At 41.5% G+C, this 17,182-nt stretch overlaps 1 protein-coding gene across 41 annotated transcripts in view; it reads right to left on the bottom strand.

The window, feature by feature from the left end:
• SORBS1 (sorbin and SH3 domain containing 1) overlaps positions 1–17,182 on the bottom strand; it is a 1,860,906-nt gene that overhangs the window by 114,611 nt on the left and 1,729,113 nt on the right. For all 41 annotated transcript variants that reach the window (XM_078643144.1, XM_078643174.1, XM_078643143.1 and 38 more), the window contains one exon: positions 5,632–5,730. In XM_078643144.1, coding sequence (XP_078499270.1) covers positions 5,632–5,730 — 99 coding nt within the window. The remainder of the gene's footprint in view (positions 1–5,631; positions 5,731–17,182) is intronic.

Raw genomic sequence — 17,182 nt, 5'->3', positions numbered from 1 at the left:
ATGTAGAACTGTGTAGGAGGCATGGAGAAGGTGAGGCTTCTGTAAGTGTCAAAGTTGTTGCATGCAGTGCTGCACTTCTACGTATTCTTTCATATGCTGGACTACATCTGCACAATGAGATACCTAAGCAAAGGAAACACAAGTGATGTGATTGTGAAATGACCAAAATAAATTGCACATATTTCAATTACATCACCTGTGTTTCCTATCATTATGAATCACATTGTGCAGATCAAGTTTAGGTCTGTCCAGGGAAACATAGGAGGTTTCTACTTTGTTGAAGAGTGCAGTGGACATGACTCACTTCATTGGTAGACTTTCACAGATATTATCTCCTCTGTACACTTCAACAAGTGTAAATCTCATCTTGAACTCTGAGTAGGCCTCACCTCAAACAAATCTCTGGATAGGAGACATGTTATTGGCATCCTGAAGCGACACTTTTCTGAAACAAGAGCAATGCAAAAGATGCACCATGTTGTAAGATAGGCCTCACTTCATCTGCATCAAGATACTGTTAGTTTAAAATGTATATCTTTAGGACTGTGTAGGGGACCTGGAGAAGCAGAAGCTTCTGTCAGTGTCAAAGTTGTTGAAAAACTATTTGTCCTTCAATCTTTTCCCTTGTCTTTTGTAATTTTTAAATACATGTTTTAATATTTTTCAAATGTTGGTTCTCTCTTTCACAGATTGAAAGTATAAAAATAAAAAGTGATTAATTTAACGGCAATTATAAGGTAAATAGTTGTACTCTTTTCGTTACATTTCTATCACATTCACCTACTATTAGATCCACTGCTTCACTTCTTTAACCCTCAGTTTCCTGCCTTTGCTACTTTCCTCATTCCTTTCTCTATTACCTACTTACTCAACTCCTTCCACTCTTTTTCTCAGTCCTTCTGTTCTCATAGTTCCTCAGTCTTGTTCACTCACTCCGTCTCTATTACTCTTAGTGTCTGTGAATTACTTTCCCACCTTTTTTTTTGGACCGCTTCCCGGGAAGTGGCCCGGTTCGCAAACCAGCAGCGTTACGGGAGTCCACCATTTTGTGTTTCGGTCGAATCAAGATACAAGATGGAGGGCAAATAATGTTCAGAATGGGTAGAAGGGGGCACGGTAGATGTATCTTGACCCCCTTGGTTTTCTGAGGGTGGCTGAGGAGGACCATAGTTCTTCACTCTTGTTCACTCTCTCTGTTTCTATTAATGTCACTGTTTATGACTGATCAAAATTTTTTTTTAAAAAAAAGAACAGTAACTATAAGGGAAGGAAACAGACAGTTATGTTAAAAGAAAGACAGCTATAGGGAGTAAACTAAGGATACTGTTACCCGCAATCCACTGCTGTTGATGTTACTGACCATGTCATGAATGATGTAATATGTGACATCATCAGCAGTGGATTGTAGGTAACAGTATCTCTTGTTTACTCCCTAGAGCTGTCTTTCTTTTCACATAACTGTCTGTTTGCTTACCTTATACTTACTGTTCTTTTTTTTAAAAAATATTTTTTTTTGGTTAGCTTCCGGTACGCGTACCGGGTAGCGCTCCGGGGAGCGAACTAAGAGAAATAGAGGTTGGCAGAGTTCAAAATATTCTACCAATTTTTTTATAATGGGGAGGTAGTTCTGAAAAGAACTTTTTTTTTAATGTTTTTGTTGTTTTATATTTTTTTTAGTATTTTTTAAACATTTTTTTACTTTTTTTGTATTTTCTGAACGTTTTTATATATTTTTTGGTTTTTTTTGGGGGGGGGAAACAAAAACGATCCATTGTAAAGGGCTCAACAGGAGCAACAAAAAAAAAAGAATTTATTTTTTGGGGCATTTCAGACAAACATTAACATGATTCTGAATAGCTCTCATAATCAAAATGATGCTACTTTCCCTGTAGCAGATGAAATCGCCGCAGTGCACGCACACTTGCTTCACGTGCCCAAACAACATTTGAATGTTTGGGATCATCTCCCTCGCCTCTGGTCCCGACACCTCTGGAACAACCGATCTTCTTGCCATTGGGAGGGGATTTTGTTGCTCATCACGTAGCTGGGCAGCACTATAATTATTTGGGTGCCACCTACTCATATGCCGATGCATAGTGTGATTGCCGTAACTGTATTTTTTTTCAGTTCCCCTTGACAATCTATCACCGCATATACGGCAAAACACGTAGCGTGCATTCACTTTTTTTTGCCCCTCAGGAATTCTATAGAATTGCCAAATGTAATTCTCTTTTCGATTGTACCTCCTGGGCTCCTCTGGCAAAAACCTTGGCTCTTCCTCCTCTTCCTGTTCTTCCTCTTCTTGCAAAATTACTTCAGCAGGTGGTCCTCTCTTTCTTGGATTTGGTGGAGGTGGTGGGTTAGAACCAGCTGAAGCTACTAATGAAGCCATGTCAAAGTGTAAATAAAGGGTCTTTCTCTCACCAAGATGAAAGTCAGAGTGAGGAAAGAAGGAGGGGTTTTCATCATTTGGGAAAAGCAAAAGTTCTAAACCAATGAAAAGTGTTCATTTTAGATCACATGACCTAGTATTACATCATTAGGAAACCAAAAGTGAAATGAACCAATGAAAAGTGTTATTACCGAGTCACATGACCTGCTGTGTTTACGTTACGCGGTCGGCGCCGCGCCGCGGATCGCTTCCGGTTCGCGTACCGCTGCGCTTCCGGGTACGCTAACGTAGCACGTAATATGACGTATTACGCGAGAACGCGAAACGTCATGCTGACGCGACGCGTCACGATGTTGTTTTCTAACGCGAAAGGTGCGCAAACGGAACGTTTACCGGTTCGCGGACCAGGTCGCGCCTCCGAATTGAGCTAACGGGAAGCTAACCGGTTCGCGTACCGGGAGCGAAACAATAAAAATAATTAAAAAAAAATTGTATTAAAAACATGTAAAAAATATTTTTCTATTTAAAGAAGAATACATTGTAAAGGTTTTGATATTAGCTGTTAAAAAACCAATGAAATTCACTGAAAAAACCATAGGTTATAGACCATATATAGTTAGGAATTAGCATTTACAAAACCTTGAAAATTCACTGAAAAAACCATAGGTTATAGACCATATATAGTTAGGGATTAGCATTTACAAAACCTTATTTTACTCACACAAAACCAATGAAATTCCATATATAGTTAGTTGTACTAACTATATATCGCGCACCCGCAATCCACTGCTGATCATGTCACATATTACATCATTCATGACATGGTCAGTGACATCACTGATGACATCACTGATGACATCTCAAATGACATCACTGATGACATCACTGATGACATCTCAAATGACATCACTGATGACATCACTGATGACATCTCAAATGACATCACTGATGACATCTCAAATGACATCACTAATGACATCACTGATGACAACATCCAGTGACTGTATTTTTCTGTAAAGTTAAAATATGTCTTACATATTTAAGAATGAGTGGATGTATAAGTGTCTGGATGAAGGATTTAGTAAGTGCATGACTGACTGTATGAGTGAGTGGTTAAATGTGTCTCACTGAGTGCATGGGTTAGTGACTAAACTGTCTTAATTTGTGCATCATTATGTCTGTTGTTCTGTAAACTGCTGCATGTGTTGCTCAGTAGCTATATGAGTAACTATATGGGTTATTGATTGGTTGCCCAAGCATTTGTATGGGAAACTGGGAGTGTGTGTGGGTGGCTGGGAGGTGTATGACTCTGTGCATAGATGTATGGGTTCAAAAGTGCATGTGGAAACAGCTGTATGGGCGGTTGACTGTGTGCATGACTGTATTGGTGAGTGAATAGATATCTCAGTGCTACATGTCAAAGTAAGTACATATGTAAAATACAGTACATGTGAGAGTTGACATATATAAATAACTGTGCATAAGAGCCAGTGAATGTGTGAGTGGCTGTATGGATCATTGTGCACTTGTATCCAGGATTGTATAAGTGAGTAAATATGTTTTAGTATATGTTTGAATAAATAAGGTGTGTATAACTGTATAGTTGTGAAAATGGAGCTGTGATTGATTCTTTGCATGACTGACTAGGTGTGTAAGTAACTCCATGGATGAGTGACAGTCTGTGAGTGTCTGTTTACACTGAGTGTATCTAAGGTTATATTAGAGTCTGAAGAGGTTCATCGTATTATCACATGAATGATGTCATCAGTGATGTGATCAGTAATGTCAAATGAGATTTTATCAGTGATGTCATCAGTGATGTCATTTGAGATGTCATCAGTGATGTCATCAGTGATGTCATTTGAGATGTCATCAGTGATGTCATCAGTGATGTCACTGACCATGTCATGAATGATGTAATATGTGACATGATCAGCAGTGGATTGCGGGTGCGCGATATATAGTTAGTACAACTAACTATATATGGAATTTCATTGGTTTTGTGTGAGTAAAATAAGGTTTTGTAAATGCTAATCCCTAACTATATATGGTCTATAACCTATGGTTTTTTCAGTGAATTTTCAAGGTTTTGTAAATGCTAATTCCTAACTATATATGGTCTATAACCTATGGTTTTTTCAGTGAATATATATATATATATATATATATATATATATATATATATATATATATATATATATATATATATAGCCAATGCCTCGCAAACCAAGGAATGGCTACGCCGTGTTCTGGCTAAATTTCATTTATTGAGTCAGATGGTAAGACACGTTTCGCCTGTCCAGCAGGTTTGATCACCAAAACTTTGTTATTCCAAATCAACCAGTTTAAATAATGTTCTTGTGACAGCTCACATGACATGACTACCATGGAAGTGTATTAAAAGAAAAACTTGTAGTTTTTGCATCCTTTCATATCAGAAATGTACTCTTTGTTACATGTTAAAATTGTTGTACATTATTTAGCAGTGCACATTTGAATTGACAAAGTTAATTACAAATAGGTAAATACGCTTGTTCCGAATGCCGCTTCCAATAAATAATTTGCAATTGGAAGACAGACATCGGAGACAAAATACTCATCACGGTACTCTATTATTGCGTGTCGCTACTGAGAAGGATAAAATTCATGATATATAAAAACATAAGTATAGTGTATTTTGAAGGTATCCACTAGGGTAGGATTCGCACTCAATAGGTTTTGTAAAGTTTTCCCATCATGCAACTGCGTCTGGTTTCCTTTAACTCAATAATAGAGTGAAGGGAAGGAACCGCGATAGCGTTTCAATGGGATACCTTCAAAATACACTATACTTATGTATTTATATATAATGAATTTTATCCTTCTCAGTAGCGACACGCAATATCAATGATCAAGCCTGCTTACCAGATGACAGAATAAATTAAATTTGGCCAGAACACGGGGTCGTCATTCCTTGGTTTGCAAGGCATTGGCAATTGTTACTGGACTGTGCTTGGGTGGTCCACTAACGACGACACACCCTCTGTTGTGGAGCAGCAGCGGCTGTAACCTAAGCCTGGAGGAGAGATATATATATATACTTTCATACATATGAATATACTTGCCTATATGCACATATGTACATACATGGATGTGTGCATAGTATGTTATAATTATGAACGTGTGTGCACACACACACACACATATATATAGTATTTAAAAATGCATTAATACAATGAAAGTTACTGATTTGAGCTTACCACAATAGAATTAGAGCTCAGTGTATTAACCGGGGAGTCTGAAATCATTACAGGGCTTTTTGAAGTGAGTTCTGAATTTCCACCTTCAGTCCGGAAAGACTAATGAAATAATGATGGCAAAATAATCATTAATAAAAGCAGATGAGGTACACTCCAAAGAGTGCAACTAATTAAACTGCATCCGATCAAAGGTAAAATAAATCCCAATCAAGACCAATGTTAAGCAGCATGTTCATCAGCAAATGATATGCTTGGCGCAGGCATGCAAATGTTAAGATTGGGTATTTCGAAATGTTTGCTCTTTCCCTTCGGCTCTTTTCACTATACACCAATAATGGTTTATAAGGCACATAATTGTGACTTTCACGACCTAGACAAGGTTTGAATTTAATGATCATGTTCGGTTATCTTTTCAAAATCATGTCAGTCCTAGTACAACATGGTGCTCGGGAGCATGTGACCCAACTGGGGTAAGTACAAACCTGCCTTTTAGCTACGTTTGGCAATATAGTCATTATGGTATAAAATTCCCTGACTTTTTTACACTACTTTAAAATATTTTGCATTTTAGGAAAGTCTATATTTTGTTAATACATGGTGAGATACATACACAACTGCACAGAATAAATGTATTAATCTCTGATAGTATGTGTGTGATCAAATAAAACGTTGACACAACAAATAATTTTCCAATCCTTTGGGTATTATATGAAATGGTTAACTTCAACAGCGACATGAAAATAGGTCAGACTTATGACCAGATTATGTCATGTATTAATCATTCAACTAAAGAGACATTTTATATTGCGTTTCTCGTGGATTTGGACTAGCACTTGAGGAACCTCAAGAACAAAGGCCCTGATACACAAAGACCATATAAGTACAAAGCACGTGCAAGTTTAACATACATATCACAATGCTTACTTAAAGGATTAGAAACACTTTTCGGAAATATATTTGCTAAATTATTGTAGTTTATGTATGCAATGTATTATCTGAGAATGGTTTAATACTATGCATAAGTAACTTAACTATTGTGGTATTTAGGATCACCAGCGTTTGGCTATGCGATTTTAAATTTAATACGAGTGGCTTTTAATGTTAGGAAACAATATTAATAAAAAAAATTATCTTTTGTAACATATATGTATTTTACATTGCACTGGCGCACTTTCTCCATAGAATGAATGAGTTTATGCCTTTGCTGAAACGTTAATTCTCAGGCTGCTGGTTTTCATTGTTAGGAAATGATTTAAACTTCTTTTATATTTTGAGATACATATGTATTATGAACTGCACATGGGCACTTTTATTTTGTTTTAGTGAACTGAGTTTATGTTTTTGCTGAAATGTTTTTGTATCTTTCATGTTGATGCCCGGCTTTTATGGCTCCGGCCGAATAAAAATATTTTGATTGATTGACTGAACTAATGAGGAGGAGATGAGAGGACAATTGCACTCATGCAAAGGCATTGTTGCATATGCAGTTGTATCCAATGTACAATTCAGCATGAAGATGTGCCCTCTCAGAGAAATCATAAGGAATTGAGCAACTGTTGCAAGATTACATGAGTACTCCTAGACAGGCTTGTGAATGACCAATATTCATAAATGTGCACCCACTCATGGGTAAACACTGTGGCCCTGATTAAGAGCATAGCTGCTATTTATTACACTTGATAAATAGCGATACCATAGGGTAGGGGTCTTCAAACTGGGGGACAGGCCACCCTAGGAGTGCCTCAAGTGGTCGGGGGGGGTGGCGGGGGGAGAGGGGGGGGTTAGCCAGGCTCTAGCCAAATATGCATTATGCTGATAGCAGGGCCTTGTTTTAAGAGGGAGGGAAAAACGAGCAGCAGTAAGCCACTCTGTAGTGGGCCCTCACAAGCTTCATTTGTCATTCATATCCTAGCTGGGAGTATGTGTCAAAAGGGAAGGGACTCCAAATATTCTTCAAAACCCCTAACCCCATTTCTAATAATCACACTGTGGTTTTACGCGTTAGTAAGGCCTGTCTGACCAGAATAGAATGTTTGGAAATCATGTATTTGGTTGCATTTTTTAAATGGTAACAGAATTTAACTGCAATGTTTAAATATGTCTTGTGTTTAAATAAGTCGAAAATGTTTTCAACATTGCCAGCTTAATAGAATAATTGTGAAAAATCTGAGGGGTCCCGATGAATTTTATTCTTTCCTTGGGGGGGAGCGGAAGGGGGCAGTATTAAATAATTTGAAGACCACTGCCATAGGGTTTGTTAATTATCACATACAATAAATTGCACCTGTTATGAGTTTGCGGGGAATAACATGCAGCTTTTGATGTTTAACGTGCCAAATTTTGCATGATAAGGTAAATAAATACCTTATACTTTTTGTATTTTAAATTTCAGCAGTTTTGGTCTGCCGAAATTTAAAGTAGGTTGAGGCATTTAACACTATAACTATTGGGTGGGTTAAGTACCTTCCAACTCGTAATTCTGACCCATGCCTAAGAAGTGGTTTACACACAGGTCCGAATACACCAACACACTCGTAATTAGGCCCTGAGACTGTAGATTTAAAATTATTTTTGTGACTCATGCCGCTAAATGTATCCAAAAAAGTTCACCTTAATTTATAGTGATACCAACTCCAAGGCATTTATGCAGATTGGCTGCAGGAATAATACACTGATATCTTTTTTTACTTACAAAAGAAATCGACAAATACCAAAGCTATTGGTTAAATTCACAATGAAATAACTGACAGTTTATAACCTGCTGCTGTAAATTTATAAGCATAATGAATTAAGGGAATGACACTGACCCTTGGTTTACAGATATGTATAAAACAGACAATGGAAAAATGTTTTCATGGATGAACGGACCATTACAAGTCTGAAAAAGTAGGGTAGGATTATGTGGTAATTAAAAAAATAATAAGGATGTGGAATTTGGATATACAATTCAAAATGTAGCCTTTGTTCATTTGTCGAATGGCTCTTTGTTCTACTGAAAGGGAAAATGGAACAAGACAGGGTTTTTTTTAAAGTTCTTTACAAGAAAAAATGTTTTTATTAATAGTTAAGAAAACCTATACCTGTTTGAATTATTGTAGACTCTGCCAAACAGCAATCATGCAAAAGTATCTGCTGATAGTTTCAATACTGAACTCTTTCACACAAACGTGTCTATTTTATTTATAAGCAGAGCTTATTGAAGACCAGGTATAATTGTTCATTTAGGCAAAAGGCACTTTCCTTTAAACGCTTTTTTCATAGCACCCAAGCTATCATCTGTAGACCTGCCACAGCACAAGTTTAAAGCAAATTGGTGAAGTGGGCTCATGCTTATCATTGCAAAACAATCATTCTACTGATCTTCCAGAGGTAATGCACTTTGATATAGGGGAACGCATCCATGGCAGATGTGTCTGAACAGGTGACACATTCTAACTCCTTCTGTATTGTTATGAAAACATCATAGGTGCCCCTTTTAATTTCCCTGATTCCAATCCTAAATATCAGGGTTACAAAACCCATTAAAACAAATGTTTGCCTCTTGCGGAGAACCACACATTTCGGCTGAATATATGACCATGTTTAAAGTTAATGATGGAGGGTTAAAACAACTTAAAACAATAGGTCTATTCCACTAATTTGTATTCTTCATTTGTCATTTTATTTGGAAGACTTTTTTATTTAGAAGTCTTTTTTTTCATAAAATGCCGTTTTTCGTTTTTCAGATCAGACAAATATGGCATTTGAGCCCAATTAGTGGCTAGAGTTGCAATCAAAGTAATCAGTAATACAAATCTTTAGATTACGTTCCAGAGAATTGTTATCACAGGTCAAAATAAAACATACATGCCACTATAAAACTATATTTAGAAGCACATGGTGCTCATAAGTTGACACAAAGTGTATAATTCACTGCACAAAATATTTATAGATTAATTTAGCTTTTTGTGTCCCTGTGCATGTTTTATCCACTGCATGTACAGAAATGCCTATGCCATGCCTCAATGATCATTTTTCTCTTCTCAGGAGCACACCACGCACTACAAAAGGAAATCCATCTTAAAAATGCTTTGAAAACAGTGGAGGGAAAACCAATGGGCAGGAAAAAAGCACCTTGCTTTTGTCTTTTGATTCTGCTTTGATTTACACAACAACATTTTTCTCCAAGTGGACGATGGGCAGCTTTACGGTTGATTCTACAGTTAACAATGTTCACAGACAGATAGTATGTAAAGATGGTGTAGTGATATTTGGTGTGTGTTTGTGTTAAGATGCGTCTCAATTTCTGGTTCTTATTCTCCCCACCAGAGGCTGACCTATGTGGAGCTAAACACAATGCAGTAAGTTATTATTTACTAGCTGCCTAGTGTACAATGAGCTATACTCCATGTAGCTCACTTACCCACATCTTTATGCCCACCTGTGTGATAAAATATCCGGCTATCGGACAGGCAAGATTGATAGAACAGCCTATCTGTCAGACAAATCTGCTAAATCTATTGATAAATATATGTATTGGTATGAAGTAGAACTGCCTGCTGTTGGAGAGAACAACTAGCTATACAAGACAATACTTAGACTACTAATAGGGAGCCTTTGAAAACTTCTTGATACTTGATACATTGTTGCCGAATATCGACCAAGAGCGGGAGATTGTTCGACACAACCGTGAGCTCCCGAATCTTCTCCCCACTTGCTACAGTGTTGCTGCATATCACCGGACTACACCTCCCAGCAGCCCACGTAGCGCGCACGCCGCCCACGCAAGGGAAGAGTGTCCGTAGGTGTTCATAAGGCGGCTAGGGCTCCCACAGCGCGGGACACAAGCAGGCGTGCCCGGGCATAGGGCGGGCCGGTCCGAGCCCACCAGAGACCACAAGATGCCAGGCTGGGCCATATTATTAAAACTTTTTAACTGATTTGACTGGAAGATTGTAGCACGTCGCAGGTACCGTGTGGACATTTCTAATTACGTGATCTACTTAAAAATGAGTAAACGCAAATCTGGCGTAGGGGTTGTGGGGACTCTTGATACCTTTTTGTTGAGGGCAGAATCTGCACTGATCCACGAGATAGAGCTCACAGAGCGTAGGTTGTCGCTGGAACCCCAGCACACCCAGATTTGCAGTGTACAGATAGGGCCTCTTGATCAGAAGGAAGAGGAGGAAGAGGTTAAAGAAACAGGCCATCATAGCAAGCACAGTAATCAATTACAGACTATAGAAGTGGATCCAGAGTTGAACAGTTCCCCAGAGTCAGTAAGAAGATTAACCGGGCCAAATGTTATTACTAGGGGTCAGAAGGCAAAAGTATGCCAAGGTAACAGCCTTGAACATCCTCCTAAGAAAAGGAAGGGTCGAGGCACACTGAAAAATAAACAACAGTCTCCAAGGGTAACTAGGAGAAAACTTAACACCACTGATAGTGTTTGCAGGCAGGGACATATTATAGTGACTGAGACTCCTGTTAATGGGCTTCTTCTGGGGCACAATGAGGAGGAATCATGGAAAAGGTTAGAGGTAACGCTTGTAGCCCTGTTGGACCCTCTGTCCCATAAATGATCCCATATTGAGGCTAGACTTGCTAAGCTAGAGGAGTTTATCATCAGTATTTCCATACCCCATTTGGACACTTGTCCAAGTAGGGGTACTGACCTAGTAACTATGAATTAAATGGGAAATAAGAGTGGCATTCCTACTGGCAATTTAGTTTCACACAATGATCCCTGTCCTAGAACATCTGGCAATAGAGTTAAAAACATAGACTTGATTTATCCCCCACACCAAAGACTAATATCACCTACATCTTCATGGCCGGGACTTCAGCCCAGTTCAACTGGTTCTAAATCTGCCAATAGACCAGCAGTTACCAATGGGACGCCTAAATTGGGGAACGGTTCGAGATAGCCCACCGTGCAGATCCTGCAGAGACACAATGAGGGGACTGCTACAAATTCAAATCTGAAATTGCATCTCCCCCAGATGTAACTCCCTTTGTAGTTGTCCTGGCTAATGTTCCACTTTTCCCACCTAACGCCCTTGAACTTTGGTGAACTTAGCGGAACAAATGTCTGCACCTAGTGAGCTCCAGGACGGGGATTAAAAATAAGCTCTTCTCGGAGTTTAAAATGGCATGGAGAGCGGGGTGGGTCGGCAAATCACCTAAGACTCTACCTGGTGATTACGTGGTTTTAAGCTTTAAGTCTCTAGGCTTGGTGCAACTATCCTGGTTAGGGGCGGAAATAGTCATATCGCGGCACAGAAGATAAATATTCTCCCGCTTGAATGTTTCTATCAACCTCCCCAGAGATTACTGCCAATTGAGGGGGGGGTGGGCAAACATTCCCAGGGATTAGGCAGGGTAGAGATGTGATGCCACTTGAAGCTTCATGGCAATCGAGGGGGGGGGGGGGGGGGGGGAGAAATACTCCCATGGGTCAGGCAGTGTAGCAACGCAATCTCACTTAGCAACCGCTACAACATTTTTAACTCTCTCAAAGGAGTATGACTGGACAAATGTATGGCTCATTCAGGAGACTCCTCCCTGAAGCTTGAGATTAACCCAAAGACACTACGATCGCATAGTTCCTATAAAGATCCTTCTATCCCTGATAAGCTTTATTTAGCCATAGGTACACAATTGGTCACACAAGACTCATTAGTGCAAAGAGCAGTTTCTGGAGGTCATAGTAACACACCGTTAGATGAATCTCAGGAGGTTTTTAAGTTCCCAATCCCTGATGAGGTATCGCTTATGTAGTTGGTCAAATCCCATATGCAGAGTGCCAATTATTCCACGGAGCAGGAGTGATGAAGTAACCTGTAATTTTGCCTCGTGGAATATTGCAGTTTTACGCTCTAAGAGAAGCAATTCTATTTGGTGTAATTTTATAGAAGCGTATGATGCCGTATGCCTCCAGGAAACCTGGTTGATAAAGGCAATCCACATTAATGGCTTCAAAACTTTCCATACGTCAGCAATGGAGGGCCTAAGTGTTAGGGGAGGGCGAAGGGAGGACTTTGTATCTACATGTCAAACATGCTAAATGTAAAAAAGATCGCGAATTACCTGGAGGAGATCTACTATCAGAAAATTGTAATGGACCTTGATAGAAGGCAACGTATGCTAATGGTTAATTTTTACAACAATATTCCCACTGGAAAAATGGGTCTGGTAGTGGCAAATTTTTTTTTTTTTTTTTTTAAAACCTTTATTGACATCAAAAGAAGACAAGTCGAGGCCCACAACCAAGCAAGCCGGCCGCAGTGTACAAAACAATCAGGAGTCACCAGGCAAATATTACATAATCAATCAATACAAAGCAGAGGCCGTACAATCGCAATAGGGGAGAAGAGATACAGAAACTAAAGGGCTAAAACACAGGAGTAAATAAGGCTTAATTTTATAATATGGGGAGAGGACGTATGACAGGCACACTTGCAATACGGAGGCATCCGACATCCCGTAAACAACCTCAACATTAAGAAGGGGGCATGGGGCAAAATATCAGGGGGACAACACAATGCAGTCAAGAAATCAGGACATGTGAGACACAGTCAGCCCCTGAGCATTATCCTCGTAACACGCCCGCCACCCGAGACACTACCAAGCCAGAACAGAGGGATCGGAAGAACAATGCATCAAAGCCCGCCCGTCATAGTACCCTCTGGGACACAGGAAGGAAAAAGGGGGGGGGGACTAAGTAGGGAGGGGGGAGAGGAAGGGAAAGGAAAATGGAGGGAAGAAAAACAAAACAATAAAAAGGGAATAAGAAATTATGAAAAAAGAAAGGTAGAAGACACGCCGACACAGGCCCCCCGTGGTGGGAAGACAGGAGACAAAAGGATTAGCGGCCCAAGTGGGGGCATGGCGATCGGGAAGAAAGACAGCCGAAATATAGCAGGAGGAGTAACGACGCCATACCCCCACCCGAAACACACCATAGGAGGTCGGGACAGACGCGGCCTCACGAAAAAGAGATACAAAAGGGCCATAGAACCAGAAGACAAACAAAAAATAGAACCCAACCCACCCGTCCCACCCTGCACCCCTGTAGAAGGCTATGGCCTACCCTTCAAATAGCGTGCCTGTCGCCCTAAACCAGAACCCGAAATATAGCGAGAAGAAAGAAAGAAAAACGAGACAAAAAGGCAACAAAAGCGGAGAAAAGAATACAGGAGGGAGGAGCAGAATAACTATAATCCAAACGGTCGGCCGCAGCCCTCCGCCCAACCGGACAAGCACAATCTAAAACAGACCAGGACGACACCCCATCACGCGCCACAAAATATTAGGAGAAGGGGACCTCCCACCTTCCTACGATCAGAAACAATTGTGCAACGAAATCGTATACCGGGAATCAAGCAGAAGTCGTACATTTCACCCCCAACCCTTTCGAGCGACAAACCCCACCCACCACATGGCAATGTATAACCACATACTAAATACGAACTCAGCATATAATCGAGTGGAATGGTGACCAGCATAGCCACGTGGGGGGTAGATAGATCCACAAGTGAGCAGTAGTCCAAACTGAAAGTATCGATGCATCAACAATCGAAGCACGAGCCATGAAAAACAGGAGTTCAGTTGAGCCACTGGAGCGGGCGAGGTGGTCCCAATTATAGACACAGGCAAAGTCATCAAAGCAGGCACAGGAGGAAGTCCACCCATAGTTTCAGGCAACAATGTCGAACAGGGTCGCAGTACAGCATCCGAGTCCTCGGGGTCCGAACCGTGAAAAGCAGGGCGCCCCAAAGTCACCAGCACACTACACGATCCTCGATCAGTGGTGGAGACACTCAAGTCAATCGAGGGGGGTGAGGCAATGAAGTCATCGAAACAAGAGGGCGACAAGAAGAAACGGCCGCCCAAAATGGCGGCAGATCGTGGCGGACCCACCGAGACGCCCAGGGCCAGGGAAGCGTGTAGGGATCTCAGGGCTTCCAGGATATCTCTGACTGTCGGCTCACGCCCACCAGATCCGATCCCCACACAATCAGGCAACTCGGGCCCGCCGCCACAGGGTGACTCTCGTTCCAGAGGGCCGGCCGCCATTTCGTGAATCAGCCCAATCGCCGCCCACTAGGACCCCCGGAAATAACAGTTCTCAAATGTAGGACTTTACAAGCGCCGGGGGTCCCAGCAAGGGCGGCCTCGATGCCAAAAGGATGTCCGCCCAAAACGGGTCTCCGCCAGCACCAGCACCGGTGCCCCAAACAAGCGGAGTCCGGGCCCCGAGGACCAGGGCCGCCGGACAAAGCAGCGGCGGGGGGAGACCCCTTCTCAGAAGCAGGTCCCGGGGCTTCTCACCCACGTCGGCCGCGCGGCCACCAAGGCAGGCCCGGGTCAGGATCGCCGGGATCTTCGCACATCGGCTCCCAACACTGGTTCTCGCTCTCGGCCGGGGCCGAGAGCCGTCGGATCCCACCGGCCAGGTCCCGGTCCAAGTCTCGCAGAGGCCCCGATCTCTCGGAGGCCACAACTCCGGAGCCACTGCACGCCGAGACCCCGGGGTCAGATGGTAAGTACAAACAAGCCGTTATGTTTCCAATTCCCCAAAAATGTGTCGTCCCGGGACAGGATAAAAGACAGGATAGGCGATCAGGATGGAGGGCTGCGGGAGCCGAGCTAAAGGGCGACCATTACGGCCGCGAGCTAGGCTCCTCCCTGGTAGTGACAAAATTGATTAAGGACGTGAAGACTATATGTAGCAAAAGCTCAAAAGATACAATGGTTGTCATAGGAGGGGATTTTAATTGGTTTTTTTATGCCCGAATGTAGATGGAAAGCAGTGTGGTTTTACATATGAAGAGGGGACTAGTAATACCCATTTTTGTCACTCTGTGTTGGGGGACTTGTACAATAAAATAATATTCAGTCTTGATTTAGGTTTCGCGAATGAGACTTGCGATGGACCAGTTCCCATTGGCTATACCTTCAATGGAAGAGGTCCATATAGTACCATAGACTATGTATTTTTGACAAATAGTCTCTGTTCTAAACTTCGCACTTATGTTGTCGGAGATAATTCACTAAGTGACCATTTTCCATTATGCTTTTCCATATCACTGCTGTTAAATAAGTCTGTGAGGTTTGATAACATCGACCAGGCCATACCTAATATCACACTGGACAAGACAAATGGTTGTACCTTGCGCTGGTCACTAGTGGACCCATTCGTAGTCACAAAAAAAGTGTTACAGAACTGTAAGATAGCTGTTGAGACTTGTTTATGTGATTCAGCTGCACCAGTTAATATTTTGATTTCCTTTCAACTTATTTCAGCAGCAGTGGGGGAAGCTTTATATGTTCAGACCTCTAACAGAAGGAAAACCCAGGGATGGTTCGATAAAAATTGCACTCAAGTCTATACGAACCTAAAAAGGGTACTACACGAGACCTCTAGAAACCCAAATGGTGTGAGGCAGGCAAGAGCTGATTTCGGATTAGCCCTTAAGAAAAGAAAAATGTAATTACGAAATGATGCCTGGGAATCTCTGTATACAGCCTCATTATTGGGGGGACAGCTCGGCCTTTTGGGAAGCTGTTAAAGTACCCTTCTTGAACCCTAGAGGTGGCCCGTCTATGGAAATCGCTATAAGCGAGGACCACTGGGTGGACCACTTTACAAAGGTATATGACCCTGGTGATAATTTTGAAGTCAGCGCAGAGAAAACTTCACTGGTCTCTAATATCCAATACTGCAATCTTGAGTTTACACTGGAGGAAGTTAATCGGGCTACCTCTGCACACCTGGGTGGTAAAGCACCCTGCCCTGATGCGGTGCTGGTTGACTTGTTTAAGGCAAATCTGGCTTTATGGGGCCCAATTGTTCCCAGGTATTTAATGCTTGTTGTTCTGCTCCCTTTATGGATACCTGGACTGAATCGTTAATTGTGCCCATTTTTAAAAAAGGTAATCGACAGGACCCTTTGGTTAAAGTGTGCCCGTCTTTTTTATAGGTAGGGTCACGTGTGTAGTGACGGATGCGCTGGATGGGTGGGTTGTGGGTGTATACCAGCCATGAGGGAGTGTGTGTGCCGTTCTGACAACTAGACCTGGAACTAAGAAATCACTACAATGGAAATCTGGGCCATGTAGCGTTGTTCTAGGCCCATATCATTATTGGACCCTTTGGTTAAAGTCGTCGGTCGAATAACTTTAGAACGTTTACATGTCTGGGCAGAGGATAGTAAAGTCCTCTCCAATATCCAATATGGCTTTAGGGAGGGCCTATGAACAACTGAGCAGAGTCTAAATTTAGCCATTCTTATACGAAAATATACACGGGTGAAAAGTGGTAGGCTGTTTTTAGCCTTTAAGGATCTCACCGCTGCATTTGACTCCGTGCAACACGAGAAGCTTTGGGAGATTCTTGAAGCAATAGGGGTGGAAGCTCAACTAATACTTTTTCTCAGGCGCCTTTATAATAATGCCCAGGGTCGAGTTAGATTTAGCCTGAGTGGTGAATGCACTGCTCCATTTCCTATAAAGAGGGGGGTCAGACAAGGCTGTGTCTTGGCCTCCTTCCTTTTTTAACCCCTATAGT

The sequence above is a fragment of the Lissotriton helveticus genome, chromosome 5_1 (genome assembly GCF_964261635.1).
Source record: "Lissotriton helveticus chromosome 5_1, aLisHel1.1, whole genome shotgun sequence".
NCBI lineage: Eukaryota > Metazoa > Chordata > Amphibia > Caudata > Salamandridae > Lissotriton > Lissotriton helveticus.
This window is presented reverse-complemented; position numbering and strand designations above follow the sequence as displayed.